This window comes from Podarcis melisellensis (assembly GCF_964234715.1).
Source record: "Podarcis melisellensis genome assembly, chromosome: 10".
In the NCBI taxonomy this organism is placed as follows: Eukaryota; Metazoa; Chordata; class Lepidosauria; order Squamata; family Lacertidae; genus Podarcis; species Podarcis melisellensis.
This window is the reverse complement of record NC_138542.1, coordinates 2,645,428-2,665,328: the sequence shown is the minus strand read 5'-3', so window position 1 is coordinate 2,665,328 and position 19,901 is coordinate 2,645,428. Positions and strand designations below refer to the sequence as shown.

Sequence of the window (19,901 nt, the reverse complement as noted above, 5' to 3'; positions counted from 1 at the left end):
AACTAAATTCCCTCCTTGTTAATTAAATCTCTGAAATTGTTGGTCTGCTTTATTCTGTTACCAGTGTTCTAACCCTATAAAAAGCCTTTAAGTCAGTAAGTGATCATGTGGCAATTAATTAGCAGTGAGATGGCCATGTGATTAACAGCTATGATGTGTTTAGAGCCTAACCATAAACCTTCAACACTATTCCCCCCCCCCCCTCTACTCACTAGCTTACCAACACCCTTCTTAGCCAGTTTTATGTTACAATTCAGTTTTGGATTTATGGGGATTTAAATATTTTCCTACAGACCAATAAACTCTGTTATAAAAATGACACAGCAGTGATTTCCCATGCCCAAGTTGACCTTGGAAAGGCACCCTTTGCAGAATTATGGCTGTTGAAATAAAGAAAGACCAGTTTCCAAAGAAGAATTGTAAGCATTTATTTTTTGTTTAAAGGAACCACTGTTCCGTAGATAGTCAAAATAGACAGGAAAATAGAGCAAAATCACAGTGTTAAATTGCAAAGTATAATTTTCCAGGAAACAGGTTTTTGGAACAGCAGCCTAACAGCTACACATCTAAAGGAACACAAAAATGTTTCCACAGCTGGTCTCCAGGGCTGATTTCATTGTTAATCCTGGAAGAGCAAGGGCTGAGCTTGGAGGTAATTGGCTCCAAGGATCTTGTCCACATTCTTGGGCTGTAAAAATCAAAAAGTATCCATAACACAAGGACAAGTACTTGCCCACAGTTAAGACCATCCAAACTGGGATGAATGCAAGTGAATTTATTCACAATGTGCGCTTAGAAAAATTGGTCACAACAGGCCACTGAGAGGTCATTTCCAGGGCTCCATCAGGAGAGAGAAGATGCATTGGAGTTATTATGTCAACCACCTGGACCAGAGGTTGACAAGGGCTTTGACCAAACTGTAATTCTAAATGAGGGTGTATTGCAGAGGTTTTCAACCTTTTTGAGTCCATGTCTCCCCTGACCAAGTACATTCTTTCTGCAGCACCCCTGTGGGGCTCAGGATCCCAGTTATGTCACCCCTTGCCTGTAGAGCTGGCAGCCTCTCACCCTTTTTCGAACACCCTCCCTCAGCCTCCTCTCCTCCCCCTCTCCTTGGGAGTCCTCCAGGCAGCCACTGCTGCTGCCCCTGGTCTCTAAGCTGCCCCCCCAATAGGTGCCTCTTCCCACTGCCCCACAGGGAACTGGGACTTGTCTGTCCATTCCCAACAGCAAGGACTGGCAGACTGGCAGACTGGGCTCCAGCACCCCCTGGCCAGCCCCAGAGACACAATTCACCTGGGTAACTTGTGGCCAGGGCTGCTGCAACAAATAGCTGTGCAAGCCTTTGGGGGGCAGAGACGCGAGAGGGCGTCAGAGGAGGGAGGGGAGGAAAGAGGGACAGAGGCCAGTGTTGCCCACGGCACCCCGACCATCAAGGCACCCCAGGATGCCACGGCACACTGGTTGAAAACCACTGGTGTATTGGATTGTAGGCTTACTCTTACAGGGGAAGCAGGGGCAGACTTTGGTCTTTCAAATTTCAGTGCTGCCCTGTCCAAGGCCAAAATTCGGCACCCCCTGCATATTGCTTTCTGTTCTGCTGAATTCACTACGTCATAGTTGTGGCGCCCTATGGCGCATCCAATGCAGCAGGTCTGGTTGCTCTGCCCTAAATCTGCCTCTGGAAGAAGTGACAGTGTGGCTTGTGTTGGTTTGTGTGCACTGGTGGGTGTGGAAGAGAGAGAAAAATCTAGCCCCATTCATATGATTCCATATGGAATGAACACATGGACAGTAGCAACAGCATCACACATCTTGATCCAACTTCCACATATCATCTGAATGTAGGAGGAACTATACTGTAGTCCTTTCCCCAGTTCTCAGACCTTTACTCCATGTGCAGAATGAATGCATGCTTCGCCTGTGCTGCAACATGGATTTACATGTAGAAGCACATGTGTGGCAATGATAGGACTCCATGTGACTGAAAAAGCAGTTGGCAATTGCATGGAGCCCAGCTGTCATACGTCTGTGCGGACACACATTGCAGATGTGTAATTCAACGCATGGCAAGAAGCAGGGCCAACTGCTCCCCACCAGTCTTACCTGCTTCTCCCTTGCCAAATGTTGAGTCTGCTTCGACCCCATCCATCAGTTTGGCCCCATCCAAAAAGTCTGTTTCATGGACACACTAAAGTCATAGCTTTGTGACAGGACACCTGTTTTGTGTGCAGACGTTCCTAGCAGGAGATGGTGGCAGGCGAGATGGACCAATGACCTGACAGCATAAAGCTGGTGCTCACCTGATGTAGAGAAGCTAATGAGGATGTGTGGGTTTTGCCACAGTCATGTACAAGCAGATGCCTCTCATGAGAATTTCCCTGAGATAATCCACTTGGCCCAAGGGATCTTTAGATAAATAATTGAAATGAAAACCAGTGGAGTGGCTTTCGAAAGCAAGGAGCTTTATTTAGATTCCCGTGCTGCTCTCCCTTTTACATCTATTCTTTAAAGAAGGAGCTCATCATCTGGGCTAATTAATCGTTGTCCCTTAATGGTCTCCTGCCCCCAGAATCGCTAGCTTTTTGACGAACACCTGAGCATCGCAGGGGACCAGACCCCCTCACCTCTCTCTGTGGAAGCAGAGGAGTCGGAGGAGAACAGGAAGCCTGTCTGCAGCAGGCATGCAGGGAAGCCGGCGTGATCAGAACGCTAACAGGGCAGGCTGTGTAATTACATGTTTCTTGTAAGTGTGTTAGCTCCATGGGGAGCTGAGTCCATTTGGAGACAAGGAGAAATAGCCCCCCCTTTCAGTAAGGTGAAAAGGGTCATCGCATATCCTAGTTGCCATTCAAATATAATAAAGGTAATTGTTGCTCTAGAGTGCTGGCTCGCCTTGCTTTTGCTCAGTCATTCCTCATGTCTGGATTATGCAGACGGCTGCTTTCTAACTAGGGAAGCACACTGCTTTGAGGAAGAGAGAAGACCATTTGTTTTGCAAGCGGTATGTTGTGATTATTATCTTTTTGCATTGTTTCTGCAGTATTGTGAGGGGGTGTGTGGAAGACTAGAATAATACAAAATCTGGGCTGCAGAAGCTTGAACCACAGTGCAGATTATTCTCTTGACAGTTAAAAGCAATTGATATTATTCCTCATGCAGAGGTGGGGGGGGGGGCTTTGCAGCATTCCTGTATTTTTAACTTGTTGTGGTAAGGTTTGTGTTAGGATGAATGTCATGTTGCTGTTGCCGTTTGCACCTCCTTTTTAACCATCCTGCAGATTCCAATCTGATCTTTCGTCTCTCTAGCCAGATTCCTTACTGCATCTCCTCTCTCTCTCTCTCTCTCTTGAGTGTAAAGTTTGGCCTAGCTGAAGCTTGTTTCAACCCACCCTGCAGGTTTTGTTTTTTGGGTAAAAGAACTCAGAGCATTTTCTCCCTGAGCTTGATTTTGGATGTTTCCAGGCTGCAGGAGGGGCCAGCGGATGCTTTGCCCTTGACAGAGGGCCAAGAGCCGACCGAATCCAGGGGAGGATTTATATGCAAGACGACAAGGCGATGGCTACGCAGCGAGCTCCGGAATCTGCTCTCAGCTTGTTGATGGTGAGTGGTTTAAGGGGATGTTGAGCTTGAGGTGGCCTGGGTGGATCAAAGGTGAAGATCATGTCAAGGAATTGATGGATTATATTGGTATTGTGCTGCTGCTGCTGCTGCTGCTGCTGGTAGGGGTGGGGAGGGCTGCCTGTTGTGCTTTTTTAACAAAATGGACAAGGAAGGTGTTTTTTCTTTTTTTCTATGGCCACCCCACTCAACGCTAATGATCACAATTTAGAGAAAACGTCAAATTTACAGATGTCATCTTTTTGTGGCCCTGTTGTTATTTTTTTTTAAAAAAAAACTATTTGTCTCCTGTTGTCTTCTGGTTAAGGTGCTCTTGGCAGGTTGGAGTGGGGGGCGGGGGGGGGACTGCCATCAAATGTAGATAAACTGTAATGATCATGATAACAGCCTGCCTGTCACAACAAGTTAGCATGCAGTTGTTTGTGTTTCTTAGAACAGCTCCTGAATCTCTGCATCATTCAGGAAGTGAACCCCTGGACCTCTGCCCTTGCCTGCCTCCCTCTGTGTCCCCAATGACAATTCAGGGTGCCTTTCGCAGATGATGGTGTTAGCAACCAGAGGATGCCATCTCGGGGGCTGCATGGAGCACCTAATGATCATGCAAGACCTGCCTATCTCTGGGGGTGGGGTGGGTGGGTAGGGTGTGGGTTTCAGGCACTGCCCACAACACGTGGACCTACTGACCCACTCTTCAAAGTTCTGCCAAGGAGGCTGAATCCTGGAAGGGTGTGACTTTCTGTTCATTTGCTTTTATTAAAACAAAACCGGTGGGCTTGAATTCCCCAGATTATACATTTCTTTTGCATCTTTCACTCTTTTTTTGCCATCTGGAATCATTTCAGTCCTGAGCTTTTCCAAGCGTTGAATTAATCCTCCTTCCCACCCCTCCCTTTGCAGGGGATGGAGAGGGTTGCAAATGGCAGGGCAGTATATACATATTGATCTCTGCTTTCTGATGGTGCTAGAAATGGTCTCCTGGAACTTGGCATTTGCAGCCGTAGACTAATGGCCTCCTGGCACCTTGAGTGGTTAGCAAAGGTCAAGCGGAGAAGAACAACTTTTATGTCCATTACTAAATACTCTATTAAATTTACTGATGGTTTGTCTTTATATTTATCAGCGGCTGTCATAACAAGCAGCCAGCAGTGTGTTGCTTTCTCAGTGTTTTCTATGGTTCTTTAAATGGTTGCCTTCTGGGCTTGGCCTGTTTAAATCTGCAGAAGGAGCCCTCTCTGCCAGTGCAAAACCCAGTAATGGCAAGAATGGTTTGCAATGCACTGCAGATGATGCTTGGAGGAGCAGGTGCTTGGGCCTCAGTCTCAGTGATGGGGGGGACAAGGGAGCTGGGATGGATGCTATTGCTGTACAAGTAAGACATCTGTGGGCCTCTCCAAATGGCCTTTCTGTTGCACGTTCAAGGTGATTGGTATTCATGATGCTTTGGGGGCAATCACAGGTGACCTGACTTTCATCACTGCTTGTGCCTGAGAAGGTTTGGGGACGGTCACACTGCTTCCTTTTCAGTCAATGAGGATCCCTAACTTTCTGCTGAACCCCCCATAACATATTATACCACAAGTGTTCTGGTTTATTTCTGTCCCATTTTATTGCACTTTAGCCCCTCCGAACAGTAATGCTGTAGAAGCAAACTAACTAAACAGACTAAAGCAGGATGGTATAGACACCCTTAATGCCAATAAATACCCCTGCCATAAAACCCCCGCCTGGAGGGGCTGGTCTGTCTTTTGCCCGTCTGCCACAATCACTTTCCCAATTATTGTTTACTGTATATGTTGAACTAATTGGATAGCTAAGTTGTGCCCCTGAAAGACTACCCAGACAATGTGGGATGCCTTTGTGCATTGCTTAGGCAAATGAGTGTGCAGTTTACTGACCCGCCGCTTTCGTCTTCAGTGGTTGGTGTAGTATAGCATAGTTTTACTGGTTGCACCTTTAGGAGTAGCAGTAGTAGAGATCGTGCTGTTGACGTGAGCCTGTCCTTCAAGGAATATGAATTGAAATGAGTGTAGAAGTGTTAAGTCATTCTCGGTTCCTTCTCTTCTTAAGCTGCCTGATCCACAGCCAAGCTCCACTGCAGAACCAGCATTCAAGCTATTTAAAGCTCACTGGACTCCAGTGACTCCATAGAAAAGCACAAACCAAGAGGAGGGTATGGTGGCACCTTAAACACCAACACATCTAGTATGGTAGAGGCTTTCCTAGACTCAAGCCCACTTTGTCCCATGCATGAAGGGAAATCTTATCTGGCAGAATAATATAAGTGAGAAAGCTATGGAGGTGGAAGCCAAGTGGCAAGGAGAAGCAAAGACACAGTCAGTGACCATTAGAGCTTCAACAAACACCTTGACTGGACTCTTTTTGGCCCCTGCTGAAGACATTCTTAATAGACAAGTCTGCCCAAATGCTTAGAAAGCTGAAGACCTAGTATTTTAATTTTTGTAGGTTTTAAAGTATGGTTGTGAATTTTTCTCTATTAATTATCTTATCTCTTTGTAAACTGGTTTGAGGGTGTGTGTGTGTTTTTACAGGTATATAAATTTTACAAAATAAAATAAGTAGCCATACCATAATTTTTCTACAGTAGCAGATTGGTGATAATGGCTCGAGATTATTGCATTACCTCCTCTAGTGAGGAAGGGAGCCATTTCCAAGAAACAGTCAAAGGTAGGAGAGAGATTCTGGTGTTTTCCTGCTCCCTGGATTTCCACAGGCATCTGGTTGACCCCTGAGAGAACAGGATGCCGGACTGGATGGGTCCTCTAGCCTGATTCCTCCCTCCCTTCCTTCCATATAAAGGGACCCCTGACCATTAGGTCCAGTCATGACCGACTCTGGGGTTGCGGCGCTCATCTCGCTTTATTGGCCGAGGGAGCCGGCGTACAGCTTCTGGGTCATGTGACCAGCATGACTAAGCCGCTTCTGGCGAACCAGAGCAGTGCACGGAAACACTGTTTACCTTCCTGCTGGATGACCTAGTTATCTACTTGCACTTTGACGTGCTTTCGAACTGCTAGGTTGGCAGGAGCAGGGACTGAGCAACGGGAGCTCACCCCGTCACAGGGATTCAAACCACCAACCTTCTGATCAGCAAGGTTTAACCCACAGCGCCACCCGCGTCCCTTCCTTCCACATACATACATACAAAATTTGTATACCACTGGGTGATAACGAAACCTCTAAGCAGTTGGTCAGTTAATTAACACATACAGTGGTACCTCTGGTTCCGTACTTAATTCGTTCCGGAGGTCTGTTCTTAACCTGAAACTGTTCTTAACCTGAGGTACCACTTTAGATAATGGGGCCTCCCGCTGCTGCCGCGCCACTGGAGCACGATTTCTGTTCTCATCCTGAAGGAAAGTTCTTAACCTGAGGTACTATTTCTGGGTTAGTGTAGTCTGTAACCTGAAGCGTATGTAACCTGAAGCGTCTGTAACCTGAGGTACCACTATATTTGGAATCGTTGCCTTTTGTACCCAATGTGACTATATTGTGAAAGTGGCATTTGACCCTTGGTAGCTTAGCTAGTCACCAAGTGATGAATATGCATTTGTGGACCAACCTTAAGGCCTCCAATACAAATTATATTTAGTAGGAAGCAAGTCCCATTGAACTCAGTATGACTTTCTTCTTTGGAAACGTGTTTAGCTGGGATGAGCACTTACTACTGATAATTACATGAGCATTATGAAAGGCATGCACATTTCAGCGAAGAGAAAATCCTGCCTAACTCTTTTCCTTTTGCTCCTGACTCCTTTCCAATGTGCTGTAAAAACTGAGCAAAATTGTCTATTTATCTTCCTAGTTCCCATCTCATTCCAACACTTCTCTAAATAGTTTTCTCTTTACAATGTTTCCATAATTCATTTAGCAGAGAGATTCACTAATAGAATCTCTTTATACTCCCAGACTCCTGCAATACGGATATTATATTCCTGGCCCAAGGGAAAGGTCTAGGAAGATGGCTTTTAATAACAAAATGGGCAATTCATGTCATGGGAGACATTACTTAGCAACTAGCAAAATGCTCATCATTGTGGTGCTCCTGTGAAGGGAAGGCTGTGTTCATTTTATGAACTCTGTTTCTGTACCACCGCATAGCTAGCATTTTCTGGGTGGCATACAGAGAAACGATTGGAATGCAGTATGAGCAATTAAAAATGCAATTGCAATGAAACGTATTGCAGCAAGGAAAGATCAGTAGCATCAGACTCACGTCTTCACATTTCAAAATAAAACCAAGCAGAGCTTCAAATCTTTTCAAGTCCTTGAAAGGTCCCATAAAAAGCCAGCAAAAGTTTTGCTAGACTTAGGGGGAACACAGCCTAGGTGCTAGTCAGTCTTCTCTAGCAGCTGCCCATGAAGTCCCACTTGGGGGTGGCACTGGGAGAAGCACCTTGGACAGTGACCTTTGCGTCCAGAACCAGCACAGGCGGAAGGGAGTGATCCTTCAGATAAGCAGTCTCCAAGGTGTCTGGGGTTTCAAAGGTTAAAACCAGCCCAGAAATAGACTGGAAGATGGTGCAGCTGACAAGGCAGAGTGTGGTGGCCAGGTTGCTTCTAGACCCTTTTCAAAGACAAGCCAACACATAGACAACCTACAGTCGCATTGCATATTGTAACAGGGTGTGTCATTTTAGGGAATGAAACTTAATTTTTGCAAATTTCTACAGTGAGGGGATCTTAAAAATTTTGTTTTTGGGTGTGAGGAATTCCTGTCTGCTATTATTTTTGTGACTGGCAGCATTTAGTTTGGTAAGTCTACGTTTGATGAAGAAGCACATAAACTGTCTTTGGAAAACCCCAAAATTGTAATTTTACTTTCTGAAAATGTCACATAATACAACAGAGGTGGAGATAGCTGTGCCCCTGGGGGCGGGGTGAGCCGCCTGCTGGGGCGGGGTGAGCATCCTAGGGGGGCGGTGCAGCGATGTAACCCTCCCTCAGGGATGACACCTGGGGTGACCACACCTACCACACCCCCTTCCTACGCCAGTGTAATACAAACAAACAACTGGAAACACTTGGCAATCATTTGTAATGATTTCTATGCCATTTTACACACATTTTACTTACCAAGCCAAACTAAATTATATTGATTTAACCCAAATATATTTTGAATTCCCAAATCATGTTACAACTTTTTAGCACCCCTCATTCTGGGAATTGGAAAGCTGAAAAATTCAATATGCCCTAATATTGCAAGGACCACTGCCATCACCCCTTGCTGGGTAAATTCTTGCCAGTGAGAGTGGCATCCCCCAGGGTCTGGGTGAGTGCCCCAGTGCCCCTCTCTTTCCTCCACAGGAACAAACAGCAACCATTCACTTATATGGGAGAAAGTAGAGATGCACATTTAAATGAGTGCTAATCCAGCTCCCTTTGGGCTCCCCCTCCCCCTTATCTCCATAGCCCTGCCCCGGGCTGTTTTTCTTGGCTAAAGGGAAGGAATGCTGGGAATATGGATAAGGAAGAGCTGAGCAAGGGAAAGGCGCTTTCTCCCATGGGGGGCGCTTGCATGCTCCAGGGAGGCTGGAAGGGGTCCTTTTCCACCCACCCTTGCTTAGTTGGTTTGGGGCTCCCTTTGGATTCTCTTTCTGATTGAAGTCTGAGAGGTGTGTTAAGATTCTCAGTAAGATTCAGATTCCCCTCAATGTAGGGATTGCTACCAACTTGGATGGCTTTCACAGAGGATGTAGACCAATTCATGGAGGATCTGTTTATCTTCTCCCTGCCTGTCAGGGGCCGGGTACTTCTCACTTGCTGGGAAGGCTGTGGCTGCTGTCCTGTTTGCGGATCCTGCTTGAGAGGCGTCGGCTTTGCCTCATGAGGACCAGATGCTTGTCTGGGTGGCTCTCTGGCCTGATTCCACTGGGCTCCTGAATCTATTCCCATACTAAATGGCACAAGGACTCTGCATCTGAAGAAGAGCATCTGCTGCAGCTATATTTTTATGCTTTAGCATTGCTATATTTATTGCAACAACAACACATATCAGTTGATACACAACAGCATTTCCCCTTTTTGAAGCAAAATGGCTTTGGCATGCACACAAGCTGCTTAGAACAATGGCTACTCCGTGTCCAGAGTCGATGTAGCTTATGTGGTGCCTTCCAGATGTTATGGGCGACAGTGTCCATCAGCCCTAGGCAGGGATGGGGGTTATAGCCCACAACATATGGAGGGCACCTTATTGGCCACCCATTGATCTAGAACATCTGCCCTAGTTTATACCTGTGGCTGGGATGGCACTGCCACAGCGTGGTAGAGCATCTTCCCTGCTTTATCTGCCCTACTGTTTTGGGAGCCTATTGCCACTGAGAACTCTGGGACACACACGTTCAGTCACGCATTAACCTCACAACACCCCTCCTTTAAAACCAATCAATCCCAGAAAGGGCAACTTGTCCAAGGCCACCTAAAGACCCTCAGGCCTGAGCAGGGATTTGAATCTGGTCTGCCATAATTAAACCCAACATGCTCAGTTACTGTTTCACACTGGTCCACCTCTGGAAGTTCTTGATTGTTTGCCTTGAAGCATGGAGGGAAGGTAGAGGAAAGCATGGCTTGCCACTTTCCACATCAGATACAAGCTAGTGGGCTGAGATGGTATCCTAGGTGAACACCTCCTGTGAGTGTGTGCCATTTTGTAGAAAATGAAAGTGCATTATTTGACTTGCTGAAGGTAATATGCTTATGGGGCTGAAATATAGTACTTTGCTGAAGCCCCCAAATGACCCCTTTTGTCTTTCTCCCCATGTGACTTCAGGCAAGTGACACTCAGCAGATGCTGGGTGCAGCAAGCGCGTCCTGCGGCTGGGGGCAGGGCGAGCCACCCATGGGGGTCGGGTGCGCTCCGTGGAGCCTCTCTGCCGCCTCCCCCTCAGCTGTAGGGTGGCTGAGGGAGAGACGGAGGGCAGACACAAGTCCCATGCTGCTGTTTTAGGCAACGCAGAGCCTGCAGGTTTTCAAGTCTCCACGTCACTCCCAGGAGAGACGCATGGCTTGGGCACGCTGCAGGCCCCATGGTAAGTGCCCAGTGCCAGCCACATTTTGTTACATTGTTGACTGAACTAAAAGGTTTTGTGAGCCCATTTTTTTAAAAAAACCCCACACTCATATTTTTGTCATTTTGTCACCCCCCTCAGTGATGACACCCGGGGTGGCCCGCACCCCCCTTCCTCTGCCACTGGTGACACTACTATGCATGGTAGTTTTACTGGACACCATCATTATAATTTTTGGGGACATGGAAGTTAAGAAATACTCAAACAAACCACATGGCAGAAAGGAAGTCCATGTATATGTACAGTAAGAGCTCATTTGCACCCACAAGTGTGAGAGGGGAGCAGGTGTCTCTTAACAACTCTCAGCACACATAAACAAACTTTAGTGCCCGGGACACTCTGAGGGAAGCTGTGACTGTCCACGTGTCATAATAGTGTTTTAGATGTATACTGTGGGTGGCCAGACAGATGCGTAAAGGTTTTTCTTTCTCCTGCCGCCGCAATATAGATGGCATGGAACTGAAAAGGAGACAACGTGCTGTCATGTTCTGAATCCTGGAAATGTCAGACAACTAGGATGGGCACATTTCATAGTCCAGGAGTTTACTCTAGTTATGCAGACTTCATAGCCGAAAGCATGCGCAGGCCAGCATTGGCGCCCCACTTGAGAGCCGTAATATATTGCTCAGATTACAGGAGATAAGCAGCATCGCTTCAGCCTTGGCGATGGGAAATCAGACCAGCTACAATAACACAAGCTACTCTCTTATATCATCAGCTGGTTGACACCTGAATGGTGTGTTGAGGCTGCTCTTGTATTTGCAGCTTCATTGCAGAGGGGCTATTGAATTTCTCATGTGGTTAGAATACAAAACGCTGATGGGAATGGCTCGCAATTGGAAGCCTGGTTCCTTAGCTTCATTTTATCTGCCCACGTAAAGCCCTTTTGAAGGCTTTTCAAATAAAAAAGCGTGTATTGATCCAAGGGTATTGAATGGCACTGTAAGTTAGGTCAGTTGGGCTTGGTTGCGACAGCATTGCAGCATTCTGGCAGAATGAGATCCGAGAGGCCTGACCTCTAGACTGCCAGAGGTTAACGTGCCTTTTAATTGGTATTTATTGGATGAAAGTTGTTCAGAGTATAAAGGTGTTCACTGATGGCCCAGTGAGTTAAAATCCTGCTGTTTGGGGTGATCTGCTCCCGTCTTCAACAGTTGCCCTTGGCTTTGTATATGAGTAATAGATCCCCATCTTCTGATTCTGGGGCCTCTTTTTTAAATTCAGTTCTCATGATCCCAAGTCTTTGGACGGATTTTCATGCTGCTATCTGGGGAGGGGCTCAGGGTTGGAGCACATGCTTCACACCAACAGGTCCCAGCTTTGAATAGTTCAAGCCTTGATGTCTCTGGGGGTGGCTAGAGATGGCTCCTGCCTAAAAGTGCCAACAGTACTGAGGCGGAGAGCTATATCCAAATCTGGTCTGGGAGAGGGTATTCTCTGTCCCAGGGTCCCTGAGGATAGGAGCTACATCTGCGAATGCTAGGGAAGGAAAAGGTCCTGCTCTGCGGTTTTTTTGTTTTTGCCTGGCCTCACAGCAGGTAGGCCAGGCTGATCCAGAGGTGTCCTGCTCTCTGTGAGTCAGCGCCCCATGGCTGCACACCCTCTAATCGAGGGGCCTTCCGGTGCTGTGGAACTACAACTCTCATCATGGTGGGGGCTGATGGGAGATGGAGTTCCGCAGGCACCTGGAAGGCTACAAATTCCCCATCTTTGACTTAGACCAACTCCTGCAGTAGGGAAAAGAGGGGAACACCTTTGTAGGTGGGATGGAAGTTCAGTGGCAGAGCAGATGTTTTTCATGCAGAAGGTCTCAGGTTCAATCTCTGGCATAGTCAAGTAGAAGATGGTGAGAAAAACCTCTTCCTAGGACCCCAGACCCATTTCTAGTCTAGCTAAATGAACTACTAGACAGACTTGGTTCCAGGCAGCTTTCTGTGTTCCTATGAAGTATATTGAATTGTTCAATAAAAAGAAAAGCATCCATATTTTCCTTTTATAATGGATTTGCTACCTTTTACTGTCTATAACATTTCACACTAGAAAGCCCCACCTGGGGGAAATTATTACTAGAAATTGCCTACACAGAGATATTTCTTTAAAAAATGATATAAACTCTTTTTTTAACCCACCAAGCTGTATTATTCCTGCAGCTCCTTGGATTTTGCTTCTCATAATTTGTGAAAAGATAATGAGAAACTGTTGTAGAACATATGTTTGGACTAGTATCTGTTTGAAATGTGTGTTGTAGCTAATATATTAAAGCAGGAACAAGGACACAGCCTTGGAATAATTGAGCCTGAATCTCCTTCCCTGATTTTGATTAACATGAACAAATGAAGCCTTAATGGTCAAAGCCCAATGCATTTTCTAATTAATCACAGGCTGACTAAAAACAATGCTTTGGACCATTACCTTTGTACCATTAGCTCTAAAGGAAGGGACTCATCAAGGACATCTTAGTGGCTCCTATATGGAATATGTTGCCATGGGCACCCAGGGCAGCTATTCACCATCCTCTCTGTTTTAATGTGCAGGACTACAGGCGGTGTGAGTTTATTAATGAAGAGTTAGCTTTATTTGAGGATTGGTGGCAGTGATTATTCCTATTAATGCAACATTACATCATCTTTGGAAATAATATGACAAAGCCCAGCCCTTGAGTCCTTCCTTCTTTCAGTCAATTAGCATTTCCCCCGCAGTTTATGACAGCAGGTTGGGGTTCAGATGGGATGTGAAATAGTGAGATCATTATTGGCAAGGCAATGGCGTATGCCTTTCAAAAAAGAGGAAGATGATAGGACAGCTGATTCCTCCCCCTCAGCTGATATTTTTAGGTGACACAGTTCCCATTTCAATGGCTGGTGTCAATTGTAACCCTTAGGAAGGGAGCGCCATCCATGCGCCATCTGCCTCAGCGATGCAGCAGATGCACAATTGATAGTTATTGCAGAGCTGCACTTGCTTTTTTGCAAAAAGGGAAGGCTGAATTTTATGTATACATCGTAAGTCTTAGTGTGCATCTGAGTCATCGCTTTGCATAGTCTTTATACGCAGAATCGCTACCTTTCCTAGCATTATGGAACATGGCAGGACAGGGCGGCCTTGGCGGTCGCTTGGCTGCAGTGATAAAAACAGCGTTTAGGCACAATTAATTGTTTTTTAACTCTACTAAAACTTCATCACCAACCAGTGAAAGTTCCCTCCCTCTGCTCTCTCACACCTGTTACTTGTGAGATAGGAATTTAATGACCACTTGGTTTGTTTTCTAAAGCTATTTTGGTTCTGGTGTGTTACTGTAAAAAAAGGTAAAGGACCCCTGGCAGTTAAGTCCAGTCGTGAACGACTCTGGGGTTGCAGCGCTCATCTCACTTTACTGGCCGAGGGAGCCGGCGTATAGCTTCTGGGTCATGTGGCCAGCATGACTAAGCCGCTTCTGGGGAACCAGAGCAGCGCACGGAAACGCTGTTTACCTTCCTGCTGGAGTGGTACCTATTTATCTACTTGCACTTTGATGTGCTTTCGAACTGCTAGGTTGGCAGGAGCAGGGACTGAGCAACGGGAGCTCACCCCGTCGTGGGGATTCGAACCGCCAACCTTCTGATTGGCAAGCCTAGGCTCTGTGGTTTAGATCACAGGGCCACCCACCTCCTGTGTGGGGCAACTAGCTAAGTAGACTAGCCATTGTTTGTACAGCAGCTGCCCTGACCACAGATTTCCAAATCAGGACTTTTGATTCTTCACTTCTAAAGGCAGAGCTCCGATACCTGAGGTGTTGGGGAAACCAGACTGAACTGCGTGCATTAAAGAAGGTGGGGAGGCCTTAGAGTGAAGGTTTGTGCATCAGGCCTTTATCAAGGGATGGGGAGCCTGAGGCCTCCTTCCCTGTTAGCCAACAACGCAGTGTCCACAGGTTACGAGAGGGTGGCCTGTGTTTAGAAACAAAAACTGCACGTACATGCCCAGAGTCGTCACGCTATTCCTTTTTCTAGGCAGCCTTTGGTGACTTGCCCATCCCACAGAATCAGGGGCAGATGATTGCTATACGCTTGAAGGGATCATGCAAACCTCTCTCTAGTCAGGGGTCAGTGAGCTGTGGATTGCAATGCTTGGCGGTGTTATTTCATTTGCCCAAGCAGGTCCTGATAATTCAATCTGTCTCCCAGCTGCATAACACGTGAGAGAGGCCTGTTGTGCCTTTTGGCAGCTCAGTCTTTCCCATTTATATAGCCCCAGATTGCCAGTGCCCCCTGCCTGCCTGCTTGGACCCTTTTGAATATTATTGATTGTTTTTAATCAAACTATTCCTTGAGATGGCCTGTTTCCTTTCTGTCACTCTGCCTTGGTAGTTACAGGGTTCTTCCAGATAACCTGCTAACTAAGCATTCATCCCGATTTTCTTGCACAGAGCTTATACAGTTAGACTGGTCCTGGCCTTTATTGAGCATTTGTTCTCATTTATTTGTGGACTGGTTATATGATAATGAACATCTTCCCTTTTGCTTGCAAGGCTTTTATACAGCTTCCCAGTAAAGATTCATTCATTTCACTGTCACTTTTCTAACTGCCTAAAGTTTGTTTCTTTTAAGAAGTGGATTTGCTGTGATATCGCAACAAGAGCATCTAAATCACCTTTAATTGTGCAAACTTAAATTTCCAGTATGCGCTTGATTCCCTCCCACAAAATAGTGATAGCCTGAAGGCAACCACAATGCACTGGAAGGTGAAGAGGTCAGGTTACAATGGATCGATGACGTGGCATAGGTGCTTTGACACTTGCATATTCCCCAATACAGTGGTACCTCGGGTTAAGTACTTAATTCGTTCCGGAGGTCCGTTCTTAACCTGAAACTGTTCTTAACCTGAAGCACCACTTTAGCTAATGGGGCCTCCTGCTGCCACCATGCTGCCGGAGCACGATTTCTGTTCTCATCCTGAAGCAAAGTTTTTAACCCAAGGTACTATTTCTGGGTTAGTGGAGTCTGTAACCTGAAGCGTATGTAACCCAAGGTACCACTGTACTTTGCAAATAGAAATAGGGACACTTTCTCAAATTCCTTCCACGCTGGGCATTGCTGAGGGCACTTCTCTGCCTGCTGTGCACCATCCTGTCCATTACTGGATTTGGAAACAGGTGTGCTAGACAGATTTATTTTAAAGTGCGTTTTAGCCTCATTTGATAGGCATGTGTGGAAGACTGTCAGCTGCCATGGGGCTGGTTATTGGCAGCTATTTTTTTGTATTTTAAATCACTACAAGTTTGAATATGTATTAATTTGATGACTTGTTTTTTTGCCTTATTTATGTGCTGTTGTGCTTTTTATATGATCATAGTGATTGTCATGTTTCCTAATTTTTAAATTCTGCTGTTATGTCTATGAGCCTCTTTGAGCTCAACATTGTTGTTGGAAAAGCAGAATACAAGTATGTAATCAAATAAATAAAAACAGCAATAGCATCCCGCAAAGATCCTCCCCTATTCAGCCACTTCAGCTTTTTGTAGCTGGAGTCAGTCCAGGCCTGCAAGGCAGGGAGCTGATCCTCCAAGCAGAGCCAGAGCTAGCTGCTCTGTGAACCCGGGGGGGGGGGCATGGAGGTGGGGCAAGCGTCCCGGGGGTGAGACACCCATGGGGGCAGAACGAGCTGCCCATGGTGGGCTGCTTCCTGGGGGGGGGGAGGGGAGGGAGCCACGCTACTTTGCCAGTAGCCTTCCTCTCTTCCCTCCTCCTTTTGACAGCTTGGGGGAGGCTTCCCCCCTGGAAGCAGCCCAGGAGCGGGGGGCAATGGCACACCACCCACCTGCGACTCCCAAGCCTCCCTCAAGCTGTCAAAACGAAGGGAAAAGGGGGGAAGGCTAGCGGCAAGGCGGCGTAGCTCTGCCCCTTTCCCTGACGGCTCGGGGTAGGCTTGGGAGTCGCGGGCGGGCAGCGCGCCAAATGTCAACCCCCCCAGTGATGACAACCTGGAGCAGACCACCCCCACCGCCCCCTTCCTCTGCCCCTGCCTCCAGGACTCACGGCAAATTCGTCTCCCTAATTTATGTTATTGTTTGATTTTTTTGTGAGCTGTCTTGGAAACACAAATGGATGGAAGAGTGAGGTGAATTGATAGAAAATAAATAATACAGTATCCCAAAATTGGTGACTGCTGGCATTCCCACTTGGATTTTGTGAACAAAAGCTCCGAACCAGATATGTTTTCTCACTTTTCAGATATATAAAATGCCCTCTGAAGAGATGTGCCCCTGGTTTCATACACTCTCAGTGATCAATGGAAATCTAATTGTTTTCCTCAGGCATTTGGATTACTTGAAAATTGATTTGTAATACCTCTCATTGCTGTTTTGTATTTTGTATTTTTATTATTTTGCTTTGGGCTTTGCTTGTTTGTTCTGTTCTGTTCTTAATTATTTTATGACCTTATTCTTTCTTTTGATAGATACTTTGAGGGTCTGGAAAGGCAGGATAGAAATATATTCTGTAATAAACTAAAGTAAACAAGCAAATGCTGGCAATAGGGCATTGCCCTGAGGTCCAAGGAGACCTCCTGCCTGAGAAGGAGGCCTTGACATGTGTCAAAGGGAGATCATATCACTGGGGATTGGCAGTGTGCCCAAGGCCACTTAGGTTGAATCCAATGACACTCCTCTGGGAGTAAACCCCACGAGGCTAAATGGGACCCACTTCTGAGCATGTATAGGATTGCCCTGTTAATCATTTCATGACGGGGTTTATTGTTCATTGCATGCCTTTAGTGGTTAAAAAAAACACCAGCAGCTCTGGTCATATAACCCCATATGCATTACTAAACCCAGTCAAGTTGATTCCTTTAAGTCTTCCTCCATTTATTTCCTGGAATCAATATTTCTGGAAAGAGCGGTAGAAAGAGAACTATGGCAAAATTCTCCTTGTACTGTTATGATGAAGATGAATAAGGAAAGAAATGAACAGGACACTTGCAGCAACTTATTAAGCTGGTGGATAATATCCAGAACTATTTGTAGAACTTAATACATCTGTGGCTAAAGTAATGAAGACATGGCAAGTTGAAATCAATCTTTATTGATTATAGCTTGGACTGGAGATCTGCAAAATACAATCCAATTCCTTCATTCTCATTAGGGAGTGTCAAGAGGTGCTGGAAACCATTTGTGGTAAATTCCGCAAGTTGTCCTAGATATATATTTAAGGAAATAAAACAGTGGCAAGGCAATACAAGACAACTATAACTGTTTGTCCTGTATGGCTCACTGCCCCCCTCATCGGCCTCCTTAGCCATTAATTAATGATAGGCTGTTTCACACATTAATGGAGCAGCAAACCTAAGGTTGTTCCCAAGTATGCACGCAAAAGGAAACCCCAACAAAGGATGGGTGGATCTGTCCATTTCAGTTCTCAGGGTTTCTCATTTTATCTATCTTAAATTCAAATCTTCATATTTGTACAGCAATTTGCATTTTTTTTAAAAAAAAATGCTCATGAAAATTCATCAGCATTTTAGTTTGATTTTTCCTAATAAATATATTTTTGTGTGTAATTTTGTCAAATTACATTTTTGCAGAGCAATTTCCCCTAATACAGTGCATTTTGTATGCTATTTTCACTAATATATATATTCTTATGCACATTCCCCTACCATATGCATTTTTGTACATGTTACTTGAGTGTACAAAACTGCACTGCAAAATTCAGAGAAGTGAGACTTGGGAAGGAGCCCATACACAGGGGCCAGGGCTCATGGCAGAAGGTGGGCAATGACAGGTGTCTTTGTGCCATTTCCACCTGTACAATATACGATCTCATATACTGTACCATATTTTTTGCATGTACATACTTATTTTCAAACACTGGCTTTTATCACTTGTTCTGTGCAGACTGATAATTTAAAGTAGTAAAATACAAAATTTGTCCCAAATAATTAAATTTTGCACATATGTGCCATTACCTCTTGCTGGCTTCCTCAGAAACCTAGAGCCACTGGAAATGATGTGCAGTTCCATTAACAGAGCAGGGATCCTTGGCTGTAAGAATGCACATCATCTATAGTTGCTTTCTTGATATAGTAATGCAGCAACTTGACTTAGACCAAATAAATATCAACAGATATGACTCCAATGCTTTCTGTCTAACTCTATGCTTATTGAAACATAAACACTAAAGATTCTGATCTCTCCCCTCCCCCCATGCAGTCATAATGCAAAATTTAGTGATATTGCCAACATCTGAAAATAGCAGACTCAAAATACAAATGCTATGGTGAATCCAGCTCCCTTGACTAGGAATTCTTATTGAGTATTTAAAGTTGACATATGATAATTATTAATCAGACTATGCCCTAAAGCTGGTAATATCTGTGAGTGTGTGCTCATGCTCATTATCTTCACCCAGGGATGGGAACTTGTGGCACACCCTCCAAGTGTCCCTATTTTCCTGGGACAGTCCCAGTTTTTGATTTCATCCCAGAATGTCCCACTTTTCCTTAGGATGTCCCTTTTTTCATCGGAGAAATGTTGGAGGGTATGTTTTGGCCCTCCAGATGTTGCTGGACTCCAATTCCTATCAGCCCCAACCAGCATGGCCAAATGGATGATGGGAGTTGTAGTTTAACATCTGGAAGGTCATCATGAGTTTTTCAGGAAGTACAGGCTCTTGTGAAGGTTGCAGAGTGCAGACCACCAGAGAGATGATTTGTCGAATGTAAGAAAGGACACAAACACCCCTTGGCCCACCTTGAAATTTAAGTATGCACATGAAATGATTTCTACCACCAACCCATGAGAATTTAACCAAAGTTTTCTCTCCTCTTTGAAAATTTTCAGTTGCAATTTCTTTTCCTGTTAATAGAGAATGGTCTGGAGGGGAGTGGTAGAAAATGTTGGCACAACACTATTGGCAGTTGTGTTCAACCAAGAGTGAAAGTTTATTAGAAGATGGGAGTCCATTGCAAAACTAGACAAAGCCTTCTCACCGCATTGGAGCTGATGAAGGGAAGACGGTGTGGCAATTTGAATTGCAAATCGACAATCTTCCCATTGCTCTTGGCAGACGTGAATTCAATATGCCCCACGAAGCAACTGCTGTTCAATATGCAGCTTCCCACCATAGAGGGCTTCTTTTGGCAGTGAATGAAAGAAGTGGTGCCACTGGGTGCCTTTTTGCCAAGTCCAATAAACCCTGGGATTATTAGTCTCCTGGCTTC

The 19,901-nt window shown here is 45.5% G+C and overlaps 1 protein-coding gene across 2 annotated transcripts in view; it reads left to right on the top strand.

Moving 5' to 3' along the window:
* Nucleotides 1–2,729: 2,729 nt before the first annotated feature.
* FRMD4A (FERM domain containing 4A) overlaps nucleotides 2,730–19,901 on the top strand; it is a gene marked incomplete at its 5' end in the record, with an annotated part of 413,106 nt that continues 395,934 nt past the window's right edge. The window contains 2 exons of one of the 2 annotated variants that reach the window (XM_081927637.1): nucleotides 2,730–3,004; nucleotides 3,466–3,603. In XM_081927637.1, coding sequence (XP_081783763.1) covers nucleotides 2,738–3,004; nucleotides 3,466–3,603 — 405 coding nt within the window. The remainder of the gene's footprint in view (nucleotides 3,005–3,465; nucleotides 3,604–19,901) is intronic. The other variant, XM_081927636.1, reaches the window with a different exon arrangement.